This window comes from Tachysurus vachellii, chromosome 19 (genome assembly GCF_030014155.1).
Source record: "Tachysurus vachellii isolate PV-2020 chromosome 19, HZAU_Pvac_v1, whole genome shotgun sequence".
NCBI lineage: Eukaryota > Metazoa > Chordata > Actinopteri > Siluriformes > Bagridae > Tachysurus > Tachysurus vachellii.
Window position 1 is genome coordinate 14,887,967 of NC_083478.1, and position 12,471 is coordinate 14,900,437.

Consider the following 12,471-nt stretch of genomic DNA (forward strand, 5'->3'; position numbering starts at 1 on the left):
TATTAACCAATCTAAAGTCTTGAAAATAGCTTGAACGCAAATCTCTTAACTCCATTGGTCACTTCAACTGTCTGAGAAATCTCGTAACTCCACCTCTTCTTCACTCCGCGGGAGAGCTTTGCGGCATATTTCTCCTCAAGATTAAGAGTCGCAACGAATCAACACGTCTTCTGAGGTAAATGTCTTCAAAACACTGGTTATTCATGATTCAATAGTTAGCTTTGGTTAACTATTGAAGCCTTGTCTCTTGTCAAAAGGCTCAACGTGACCGCAGACTTTATTGAACACTGCTGGCAGCAGCGACATCTGTGTCCGTACCATTCTTATCAATGACAGCATAATCTCGTATCTCCCTCCTCCCAAGTCATAAAGCTTGTATCTCCGATAAAACGTGACTTTGGGAAAATGTGTTAATGTTGGTACACAACAGTATGATAGCAATATAAGGTATAATAACAAATTTAACGATACAATGTTTAATAACTCAAAACAATATGGCTTTTTTTAATTTCCTGAAAAATAATGGTTTTGGAGATACGAGGATTCCGCCCGACAGCGACGAAATAAAATATAAAAAGAATATCCCCACAATCAATCCTGCTTACTCACCCTCCTCCCCATCCGGGCTCTGACCACCACAGAAATATTGATTCCACAGGTTTTTTTTGGCATATATTTACCTTTTGTAAATATATTTTTTTTATTAAATATATAAATTTTATTAACATTTATTTAGCAAATTTCAAAATATGTTTCTACAGTAGCTAGCCAGCCAGTAAATCAGATATGCTAAATGTAAGCTAGTACTATTTCATTGACAATTTGAGGCTAGCTTTCTCAAGCTGTTTCAAGCTCATTCTCTTACTTCTATCCTTTCTGCTAGACAGTTTTCTGTTATTATACAGAAGTACAGTACTGGTCAAAAGTTTGGACACACTACTATATTTACAGTAATGTTTTTGAAAGAAGTCTCTTCAAGATCATCAAGCCTGCATTTGATCAAAAATAAAGGACAGAACAGTTTGTGAAATATTGTTGTGAAATTTTATTACAATGCCTTTCTGATTGAATAGACTTTAAAAAGCTGAATTTTCATCATCCATTACACCAGTCTTCAGTGTCATGTGATTCTTCAGAAATCATTCTAATTGCTGATTTCTCATAAATTTTAGAGTTGTGCTCCTCATATATTTTTTATAATCTTATTATTTTCTTTGCTTAATAAAAGTTACAATTTTAAATGGAATAATATTTTACTGTTTTTATTTATCATCGTTAAATAAATCAGGCATAAATGAGCATTATGATACTTATTTCAAAAACATAAGTTGTAATTTGTCCAGGCTTTTGACTGAAAAAGATTACAGTTTGTTTTAGCAAGCATGCTGATTGAGGAGTATTTATTAATCTAGCCTATTTCTATTCATTTGCATCAATTGCAAAATGTTTTTTATTCCAAAATATTCCAATTGTTCAACTAATTATTTATATATCTTTGCATTGCATAAGTGTTTTTACTAGCTTTTTCTACACCATCTCATATTTGGATACATTTCACCTCATCCAGTGTTTGTCAAAATGTCATTTTTTTTAAATGTCATTTTTTTGCATGTCATCTAATGTCCAAACAAAATGTTATGTATTCTTTTGTATGATAGTTTATATAAATTTCCCTATTTCCATAAATTCCCCAGATAAAGTTCCCATGGAAGGTTTATGGAAATTTCCTTGAAATTTTCCACCCATTTGCAACCCTACTTGCTACCTAAGTCACATTCATGTTTGTTGGCAGCTCAGTTGATGTGGTCCTTGCAGGCACAATGTTTATTTTTAACATGTCCAGTGAGTCTGTGCCAGTCACATCTACTCCCAAAATTAGGTGTTGTCCCATGTCCTTTTATGCTTTTCTTTTTTTTGTGTGTCTGAATATGCATGATTTTGAGTGGGTTTCAGGAGGTCAGCTCACAGGGATGTTGGGCAGGTCCTCTAATCAGGGTGATGTTACCTTTGATATGCTTCCATTTTCGGGTGCTGACACTGCTGGAGGTATATCCTCGGACGAACCCTTTACAAATGTGCTTATCACAGTTACTCTGCTGTTGGGCGTATAATTCCATGCCACAGTCGAGCAAGGAGCATGCATCAAACTCTACTGACATATGTGTATTTTCCTCAATGTCTGTATAAAAAGGTTTATCTTAGTTTTTGGGTATTCTCAAACAGCGCTCCCAGAATCATGAAAACTCGATTTTCCCTTCATGGTCATGGAGCTTTTTCTTTTCTTCAAGTAGCTAGATCTTCAAACAGGAGCTACAGTGTTCGGTATGTCCAAACAGTATACAAAACACAGTCTTCCTCTCAAGCCCAACTTTCTTACTTTTAGGTTTCAGGAAGTTTAGAATGTCTCTTGGATGGTTCATATATACAAGCACCATGCTGTAAGTAAACCTTCACCCTTCTTGTCATTTTTTTGGTGTTCGGAGTGCAGGCATTGACCTTGCGTACTCGTATCACCTCACCAGGGCTTGGGAACACCATTGCCCCTTTTCCACCGAGGCAGTTCGAGTGCTGGTTCGGAGCCAGAGCCTAATTTAGAACCAGTTCTTTCTTTTTCGACAGCCAAAGCACCGGCTCTGAACCAGGAAAAGTGGTTCTTAAGTAGCACCAAAACGCCGCTGGTCTAGACTTAAGAACCGCTTGTGTCAGGGGCTGTGGGCGGGGCTACTGTTAGCGCATTTGATAATGTACCTTAAGTATACTAATGTCTAATACACTTTTACTTTACCGCGATATGATACATTATCAGCACACAATAGTAAGTAGCTACATGCTAAGGCTACCTTTTTACTGTGTTAATGATAAAATAACGTTATGTACTTTCTCGATTACAACCTCCGTTTATACAGATTACATGGAGCTGCACGTACACGTTGGATTCGCCGCGTTTGGATGCTAATTTAGGTTCACAAAGCCATGAGCATTAACAGTAAAGCAACATCCACCATTGTTGATGTGTTTGCCGCTGCTGCGCTAAAGTTGCTGGGACACGTGACACGTATACAGTGACGTCAGACTCGGCTCTGTGATGGCTCTTTAGCCGGTGGAAAGGCAAACCGGTTCTTAGAAGGTTCGCCAGTGGAACCAACTTTGAACCAGCACCAGCACTAGCTCTGAACCAGCACCCGGTTCTTTTTGGTGGAAAAGGGGCACATGAGTCTAGGCCGGCGAGTGAGTGCAGGTAAACCAGCCCCTTACTTAGTTATCCTTCATTGACTCCGGAACTCATTTGTGGTGGCTGGCTTGAAACCACGTAGCCCTGTCTGCAACTTTTCAGGGCAGTCTGTGTTGTCAGCAGGATCTGAAAAGGACCCAGCCACTTTTCAGCTCTTTCACCTGTTTGTGGACTACAGACAGAGTAAAAAGACTCTGAACGGTTCAGTTTACTTTGCACAGAAATCAACATTTCATCTTCAGATTCTCCGATCAGTGCAGTGCTTTAGCTACTGCACTTGCGTCTTGTTTAGAGGTTGGGAAAGCCTCTATCCATTTTGAAAACATGTCAACTATAACCAAAAAATACTGTTTTCCTTTGCTAGGTGTCATTTCAATTAAATCCATCTGTAAATTTTGGAATGGTGGATGTGTGCCCTGGGTGGTTTTAACACCCCTGCCCTTATTGTTTATCGCACAAATTACACAGCTTTCACAAAATTTTTGTCTAGGCCATGCATCAGCTTAGCATAATAAGGAAACAGTTTTCTGGGTAAGCATGGTTTGTTGGGCCCGTACCAAACCCCTCCTTTTGACACATAACTCCCCTTCTTCCATGCAAGTCTCTCCTCCGGTGTCAAAGTGGTCTGTAAATTCTATAAAAGGCTGTAAAGTGGTCTGTAAAAGTCTGCTGTCAGAAAAACAACTCTCTGCCGTAGCCACCCAATTCAGTGGTGTACTATAGACTTTCATCTTCAAATTGACAGAGACCATTGCGTCTGCTGTAGGGACCCAGCTATTGTCTCCTCTAACATTTTGCAGCCATGGCCCAATGTCCTTCCAAAGATGACCATTGCATGTGGACAGAGAGATATGTGGGACCAATTCCTCAATAGTGAAGGGGTGGGGCTTGCCTGCTGTCCTACAAATGCAAGATAAATCTACCTCTACTGCACAGCAGTGCTCATCCCAAAACATCATCTTTTCAATCATCTTTTTTAATATCAACATCTCTGTTTCCTCTAGGTTTATGAAGCAATCTGTATCATATAGCACATCTGACTCTCCTATATATATGTGTGCTGTGCATTGCAGATTCTCAGGTTGCATATATTTAAACTAAATATATGCAACCTGAGAATCTGCAATGCACCGCAAAGGGTTAGTGAGTTGATTTGCTTTCTCAATGAGTTACTGATTTACTGCATTCATTGTGGAGCTGCATAGATTCCATTCATAGACAAAATCTAAGGGTCTGGGGTCATACTTAACACATTGAAAATGGAAATCCTCAGAGTCAGGCAGGACTACTGAGAGGCCTTCATGCCAATTTACACATCAAATCTCTCCCTATAAGATTTATGGAACATTAGTCAGAAATCACAAATGAGAATTTGAAATGGGGAAACCCCTCAATTTCAGAGACAGAAAATTGTTCTGTAACCTGGACATCAGACGCTCCTATTGAATGCAGGTATCTTCCACACATTTTTGGCATTTCATGAAACAGACATTGCTTTTCAACCATGCTTCAACGGAATTATTTAAAAAAAATAAACTCATGGAACAGGCCTAGACAAAAATAATGGTACCCCTAACTTAATATTTTGTTGCACAACCTTTTGAGGCAATCACTGCAATCAGATGATTCCTGTAACTGTCACTGAGACTTCTGCACCTCACAGCAGGTATTTTGGCCCACTCCTCATGAGCAAACTGCACCAGTTGTTTCCGGTTTGAAGGGTGTCTTTTCCAGACGGCATGTTTCAGCTCCTTCCAAAGATGCTCAATAGGATTGAGGTCAGGGCTCATAGAAGGACACTTTAGAATAGTCCAATGTTTTCCTCTTAGCCATTCTTGGGTGTTTTTAGCTTGGGTGTTGTGCTTTGGGTCATTGTCCTGTTGCAAGACCCATGACCTCCGACTGAGACCAAGCTTTCTGACACTGGCCAGCACATTTCTCACTAGAATCCCTTGATAGTCTTCAGATTTCATTGTACCCTGCACAGATTCAAGACACCCTGTGCCAGATGCAGCAAAGCAACCCCAGAACATAACAGAGCCTCCTCCATGTTACACAGTAGGGACAGTATTCTTTTCTTGATATGCTTCATTTTTTCCGTCTGTGAACATGGAGCTGATCTGCCTTGGCAAAAAGTTCCATTTTTTTTCATGTCCAAGGAGGACATGAAAAGTGTCCTCCTTGGTCATCTCCCATGTAGTCCACTTTGGCTCAAACGACGACGGATGGTGCGATCTGACACTGATGTTCCTTTAGCATGAAGTTCACCTTGGATCTCTTTAGAAGTCTTTCTGGTCTATTTTGTTACCATTCGGATTATCCGTCTCTTTGATTTGTCATCAATTTTCCTCCTGCGGCCACGTCCAGGGAGGTTGGCTACAGTCCCATGGGTCTTAAATTTCTGAATAATATGTGCAACTGTAGTCAAAGGAACATCTAGCTGCTTGGAGATGGTCTTATAGCCTTTACCTTTATCATGCTTGTCTATAATTTTCTTTCTAATCTCCTGAGATAACTCTTTCCTTTGCTTCCTCTGGTCCATGTTGAGTGTGGTACACACCATGTCACCAGACAACACAGTGACTACCTGGAGCTATATATATATATATAGGCCCACTGACTGATTACAAGATTGTAGACACCTGTGATGCTAATGAGTGAACACACCTTGAATTAACATGTCCCTTTGGTCACATTATTTTCAGTCTTTTCTAGGGGTACCATCATTTTTGTCCAGGCCTGTTCCATGAGTTTATTTTTTTAAATAATTCCGTTGAAGCATAGTTGCAAAGCAATGTCTGACTTTCATTGGTTAACATTCATAGAATTTTTATTTATTATTACTTTTGTCAGATTAAAGTTTTTTTCTGTGACCATTGTGAGTTTTTCTTTCATTGACCAAAGGGTACCGACAATTTTGTCCACGTGTGTAGCATGCTGCTCAATCAAACTCAATTTCCCAGTGTCCCATGTCCCGGTGATGCATGTATTCTTCACCTTCTTTGTGATATCTTCCTTAAGTCCATTCATGAAACTGTTCATCAAATGGGCCTCATAGGCCATAACTCATTCAACTTCAAGATTCTCAGGTATCTGCTGTGAGTCATCGGTGATTCATGTCAGATATTGAGTGACTGACTTAGAGTCCTGTTGTTTACACATAGAGATGGGCCATATCCATTCTGAAGGGGAAAGCAAGCTTACATGCATTACTACAGCATCGGACATCACCTTTGCATCACCTCTACAATATTATTCTTAGTAGTCTCTGAATGATGAAGGCGTATATCGTTAGCTCCTATGTGAAAAACTACCTTAGAGTACCTATGCATGCCTAAGACCCTAAGATTACCTGTCATGTCTGGTGCACTGGCTCCTGGAATACACCTAACCAGGTCCACTGGACCCCTAAAGGCCTAGCTAATTTCACATGCCTTAAGATTGAGTCTCCTATAACCAGAGCTCTTTTGGGTTTCTCAGTGGGTGCTTCACTGAGGAGAGCAAACCTGTTTGACATGTGAAGTGAAGAGTTGTGCTCCCGTGGGCAAGCCTTAGCGCTAGCTTTGGCTTTGTGACTTTGCCACCGAGTCGTCACCCATTCGACCCACTGTGAGGGCTCTAATGCTGGAGTTGAAGGGTTACTAACTCCGCCTAAAGCATCCAAATTTCCCCTACAGAAACCACACTACTATTGTTATCCCTTTCTAGTGTCTGGATGCGCACCTCTAAAGCTAAGATCTTCTCCATCAGAGAGCTACCTAAAATACACTTATCACAAGTAAAATTAACGCTAATGACGAATAATTACTAAACATGCTGCAGTAAACATGCTGCAATTCACACACTGGACAAGCTGAAAGTTTGCCATACTTAATGATTGGATCAGATCGGAATATTTAAAAGATCCGAAGAGTGTTTCCTCCTCTAGCTGTTTGAAAACAGGAAACAAACCAGCGTCTCCCAAAGAAGAGGAATAAAATTAACTGCGATAGAAAAGTAAAGAATTTAAAAAAACTAAAGCGACAACATAAAATGTTAACCAATAAGAGAAAATAAAAAACAGTATAATTTAAACACAGAGACAGGCACAAAAACTTGCGGCAAACGATTTAATTATCAATAATTCAATAAATTATATAATTCCAAATTCATTGTTTCATCAATGATGACACGCTGTCCTGGCCCAGATGCAGCAATACAGGTCCAAAGCATGTCCCTACCAAAGCATGAGGTCCTACCACCATGATGTTTCACAGATGGTATGAGGTTCTTATGCTGGAAGAATTATTTTCCTTTCCATCCCCTTCCACAAACATGCCTCATTAACATCAGACGTTGATATATCTCTGTACTTTAAATAAACTAGGCCGCTCAAAAATAACTAATTGTCATCCTATTGACTGTAATAGGATTGACTCTAATTTGACTTTGTTAAAATCTAGGATTAGTATTTAATTTCATAGTTTTGCCTCTCAACGGTATATTATATTGGACGATTTTCCTGGGTTCACTTTGTCTGATTTTGAGACGTGTGGAAATCTGATGTTGTTTTGTGTCATTTATGGAGAGATATATTGAAATCTAAATTTTATATATAATATATACGTGTATGTATGTGTAAATATAGATGTAGTTATATTAGTTAGGAGTTGTAGCATGTTTGGTACAATGTTAAAAGTATGGAACATGTTTAAAAAAAATTGCTTTGTCTGTAGATCTTGATAATGCGTCGTGAAGAGGTGTGTGAGTGTCTAAAACTTCCACTGGAACATGTTGAGCTCAGTATGGGCATGTCCACAGACTTTGAACATGCGGTGAGTTATTACCCTCATTGTATTTGTTTTTTTACTCATTACCTAAGCTCTGTTCTTTCAGTGTGAGCCAAATTTCAAGATCAAACATGTAAATGAAAACTCTGACATAATCCACTCTAAACATTTAACACAACTATGAGACAAAGTTATTGCAAATTTAACACAGCGATATTTCTACTTCAGATTGAGGTAGGCTCCACTAATATCCGTGTTGGTAGCACCATTTTTGGAACACGGGAATATCCAAACACACCTAGCCCCAGCCCAGAAAAGAAGCCAGAGGTAACATCTGCGGAATCAGCAAAGAAGATGGAACATCTTACAGTAAAAGAGCATTAAATAATAGAAACAGTGATGCACACTTAATCCAGATGGCTTAAGAGAACCCAGCCATATGAAAATTAAATATAGACCTGGTCTTCCTAGGAAATGACCAGGCAGAAAATGTGAAGGTAAGTTTCCTCTCATCTACACATAAGTTTGTCTAATTTCAAACATTTTTACCATTTATAGCATACTAGTTAAAAGTTTTATTTAAAAATTAAAACACATTTTGCATTTCTTACCTAAACTGTTTAACTGTATAATGTATGGTCATTGAATGAAGTGTGGATTGCAGTGTTTTCTGTCAGTAGACCACTTTTTCTGTGACTCATTATGAAATGATGACCTAAAAAGAGAAACTGTTGATATATGCACATGTTTTGCATAATTACTTGTACTGTTGCTGTGAAAACTGTTTTCGAGGAATTGGCATTTGCTATTATTCAAACGTTCATATATAAACATTTGTATAAACTTTAAATTCGAATGGACAAGTTCCAGAGAAATAGTGGATGTGTGATTTAGAACTTTAAAAACATTTTGTTAATTATGGTTGTATGGCATTTAACCAGAATTTGTTTTGGATATTTTTATGGTGATAAATAAAACAAACTATTTACTATGTGCAAATGCCTCTGAAAGGTAAAATAAATATCAATTCTGAAACGATAGATATACAGAATAGATATACAGAATTAATTATACAACCTGAATTGTGGAAATCTTGGGACATTTTTTAAATTTGAATAAAATGAAAACTAAAATACTTTTAAATCACATGAGCCAATATTTCTTCACAATGGAAAATTGATAACAAATGTTTAACCAGAGAAATGGTACACTTTTATCCAATAAATGAGCTCATTTCAAATTTAATGCCTGCGCAAGGTCTCAAAAAAGTTGACACAGGCAGTGGCTGAAAAAGCAAGAAATTTTTAAAAGATTCAGATCTAGCAACTAAAGGTCTGTTACATGATTAGCTATAAAAGGGATGTGTTATAGAGGCAGAGTTTCTCAGAAGTAAAGATGAGGAGAGGCTTTCCAATCTGTGAAATGGTATGTAAAAAGATTGTGGATTACTTTTAAAAAAAATATTCGTCAACGTCAAATTGCGAAGGCTTGCAAATTTCTTTAGCATTTCTGTGCATAAGGGACAAGGCCAAAGACTGCAATATTGTGTTAATATTGGCTCATGTGATTTAAGAGTATTTTAGTTTTCATTTTATTCAAATTTAAAAAACCACCCAACATTTTCAGAATTCAGGGTGTGTGTGTGCGCACATGCTAGAGTACACAATATTCAGGGTCTGGAATAACAATTTTTGATCATACGTAGTCACAAGTTTATACAGTCTGGTCAAACCAAGACATATTTCTAGCCTAAATTATAAGTTATATCTGCTCAATTTGCTAAGCAATTTACATTTTCAGAAATTACCCAGACCTTTTAGTTCCTCAGGACCTCTTGGGTCCACTTGGCTATATACCGTTGTAGAAAGGACTTTATTTACATTTACATTATTTACTGTCCAATGTCTCCCAAATGAGGATGGTTCCCTTCTAAGCCTGATTCTGGTGGAATTGGAATTATGCAACCAAGAGCTCCTGAGGAACTAATAGGTCTGTGTAATTTCTGAGTTCATAACAGAATTAACACTAATCCCTTCCTGTCTAAGTCTTCAAATGTTCACTGATGAAGATCCGAGCACAAAGCTGACTAATGCAATGGCAGTTCAAAGTGGGTTTGATAGTCTCCAAGTGGTTGTATCTTCAGTAATCCCAAGGGTCACAAGCTGCCAATGCAGATCTATCCCAGCACAGTACACTACCATATGATGAGACTCCTACCATGGAAGAGTGTCAAGATGGATCAGGCAGGTCTGGAAAGAGGAACCCATGAGTGGTAGGGACACAGAGAGAATTATTAAGTATGCTTGTAATCAAGTGATGGTTAAAGACTAAGTACATTATGTGCAAAGTGCAGACAGGGACTCTAGCAAGACTAGCGATTAAAAAAAGGAGAGCCGGAAGATGACACAAACCTTAGGGCTTCCTGGGAAATAAAGCATCTAACCTCTCCACAGTCAGCAAACCTGAGCAACTTGGATGTTTGGATGCTGTCGCCTTCCCAACCTCACAAGTTCACCAAACACTCTAAGCTCAATCTCTGCTAAGAAAAATTTCTAGCCACAAACAACTTTGTCAGGACAACACACAAAAATATTGTATTAATCATTATCAAGAATTTAACAGATTGGAGATTTAAAGGGCTATATAACAGTACACTTGTATCAATCAAGAATACAAATACATTCTTTCATGCGAAATGGAATTGTTTGTTAAGTTATTTCGTTACTGCGCATGTATGATGTGAACACATTTCCACTTCTGATTATTGAGATGAGTCATTAAATAAAAAGTTGTGTGCTGTTCAAAGAAATGCCGGGTGGTTCATAATGGTAATCTCGGTGACAAACACTACATTGCGTCAAAAGCAAAAACAAAGTAAAAGACGGAAATTTTTACGAGTTTTACATGGAATGAAGTGTGCTTGGCAAAGTTCACCTCGTCTGAGAAGTTTGACCTTTCCAAGCTCAATGCCTGGACTGACTGGAAACAGAGGTTTGCTAGGTGTGGAGCTGCATCACTGTTTATGGAGGAAGATGAAGTTGTACAGGTAAAATGCCGATTTATTCAATTCGAGCAGAGGCCGAGCACATATTCAAATCATTTACCTTTTGATATTGAGGGAGAACTGTTCTGTGGTAATTGGCCAAATTTGATTAACATTTCATCGGAAAAATGCACTGTTATCAATGAATGTGCTGAGTTCCATTCAAGGCTTTAAATCCCCAGAGAAAGTGTGGAAGCATTCGTTATGCAGCTGTATTTGTAATAAGCATGTGTCACAAAAATTTTATATTTATTCACAATGTGTGGCCATTTCAATTGCAGTGCACAATGTTAGGTCACTTTTCATTTAATCTCAGAACATAGAGGGAGAAAAGAGCACCAAACGTGGATAATGTACAATCAATTAGCAAGAAAGAACACAAAAAAAGATGGCAACCTAGCATAAATACACATAAATATAAGAAAATGAACATGCACACAGTAAGTGACCCAACCAAGTAGTGCTTGTAACGTTCAATCCAGTTGCTGAATACAGTATGTCCCTGGAGTGTAGCAGTGCAAGCAAAAGCATACTTCAAGAAGCGTTCCTCACCCAGTGAAGCCAATGAACTGCTACTAAAAGGCAAACAGATAGTAATCACTGTAAGAAAATAAAACAATGAGGGCGAAGATCTTAATGAAGAAGTTGTTTATTCCAGCGTAGCAGTGACAAAATACATGAAGTATTTTGGGTTCATCAGAGTAAAGAACAACACAGGGCAAATCCAGCTCAAGCATTTTATACTGTTTTTCCTCTTCGTAGTTTAAATGAGGTTTCACTTTAAATGTGTAATAAAAAATACAAAATGTACTTTTTGTTCTCTTTTTTTGCACATTCTGTCTCACATTTCAGTCGCTGTTTTGCACAATCCTTTACAATATCTCAGGTAATTGTTGCTATAACACTGTGTTCATTCCAGTATTTCTGCATACAAAATATTATTTGAACATACAATATTTACACTGGTCGGTGCTGTTTCTGTTTATTGTCTTTTGTGTATTGTCTTGTCATTTTTTGTTTGCACTGTCTTTTGTCCTGCACTGTTTGCACCAGGTTGCACAGTTGCACTTTATGTGGTTAGGACTACTTACTAAGTCCTTAGCTCTGTCTTTGTTTTATGTAGCACCATGGCCCTGGAGAAACGTTGTCTCATTTCACTGTGTACTGCAGCAGCTATACTGTATATGGTTGAAATGACAATAAAAGCTTCTTGACTTGACTTGATAAAAGAGAATCTTCTGGAGTCCTTTTTTGTATTCTTTTCTGTTAATTGGCAGGTCAACACCATTGTCACACAAATGAGGATTTCAATTCACAGCATTTCACTTTGACATTTGTCATTTCAAGTAAGACAGTATTGTATCTCCACCATACTGCTGCCCACCTAGTTGCTGTTTTCTGTTTCTGCGTGTGAACCAAAAGTGCTA

At 38.1% G+C, this 12,471-nt stretch overlaps 1 protein-coding gene across 2 annotated transcripts in view; it reads left to right on the plus strand.

The window, feature by feature from the left end:
- Positions 1-10,810, plus strand: part of plpbp (pyridoxal phosphate binding protein) — a 25,396-nt gene extending 14,586 nt beyond the window's left edge. For both annotated transcript variants that reach the window (XM_060893801.1, XM_060893802.1), the window contains exons 7-8: positions 7,948-8,046; positions 8,230-10,810. In XM_060893801.1, coding sequence (XP_060749784.1) covers positions 7,948-8,046; positions 8,230-8,385 — 255 coding nt within the window. In that variant the 3' untranslated portion in view covers positions 8,386-10,810. The remainder of the gene's footprint in view (positions 1-7,947; positions 8,047-8,229) is intronic.
- The last annotated feature ends 1,661 nt before the right edge of the window (positions 10,811-12,471 follow it).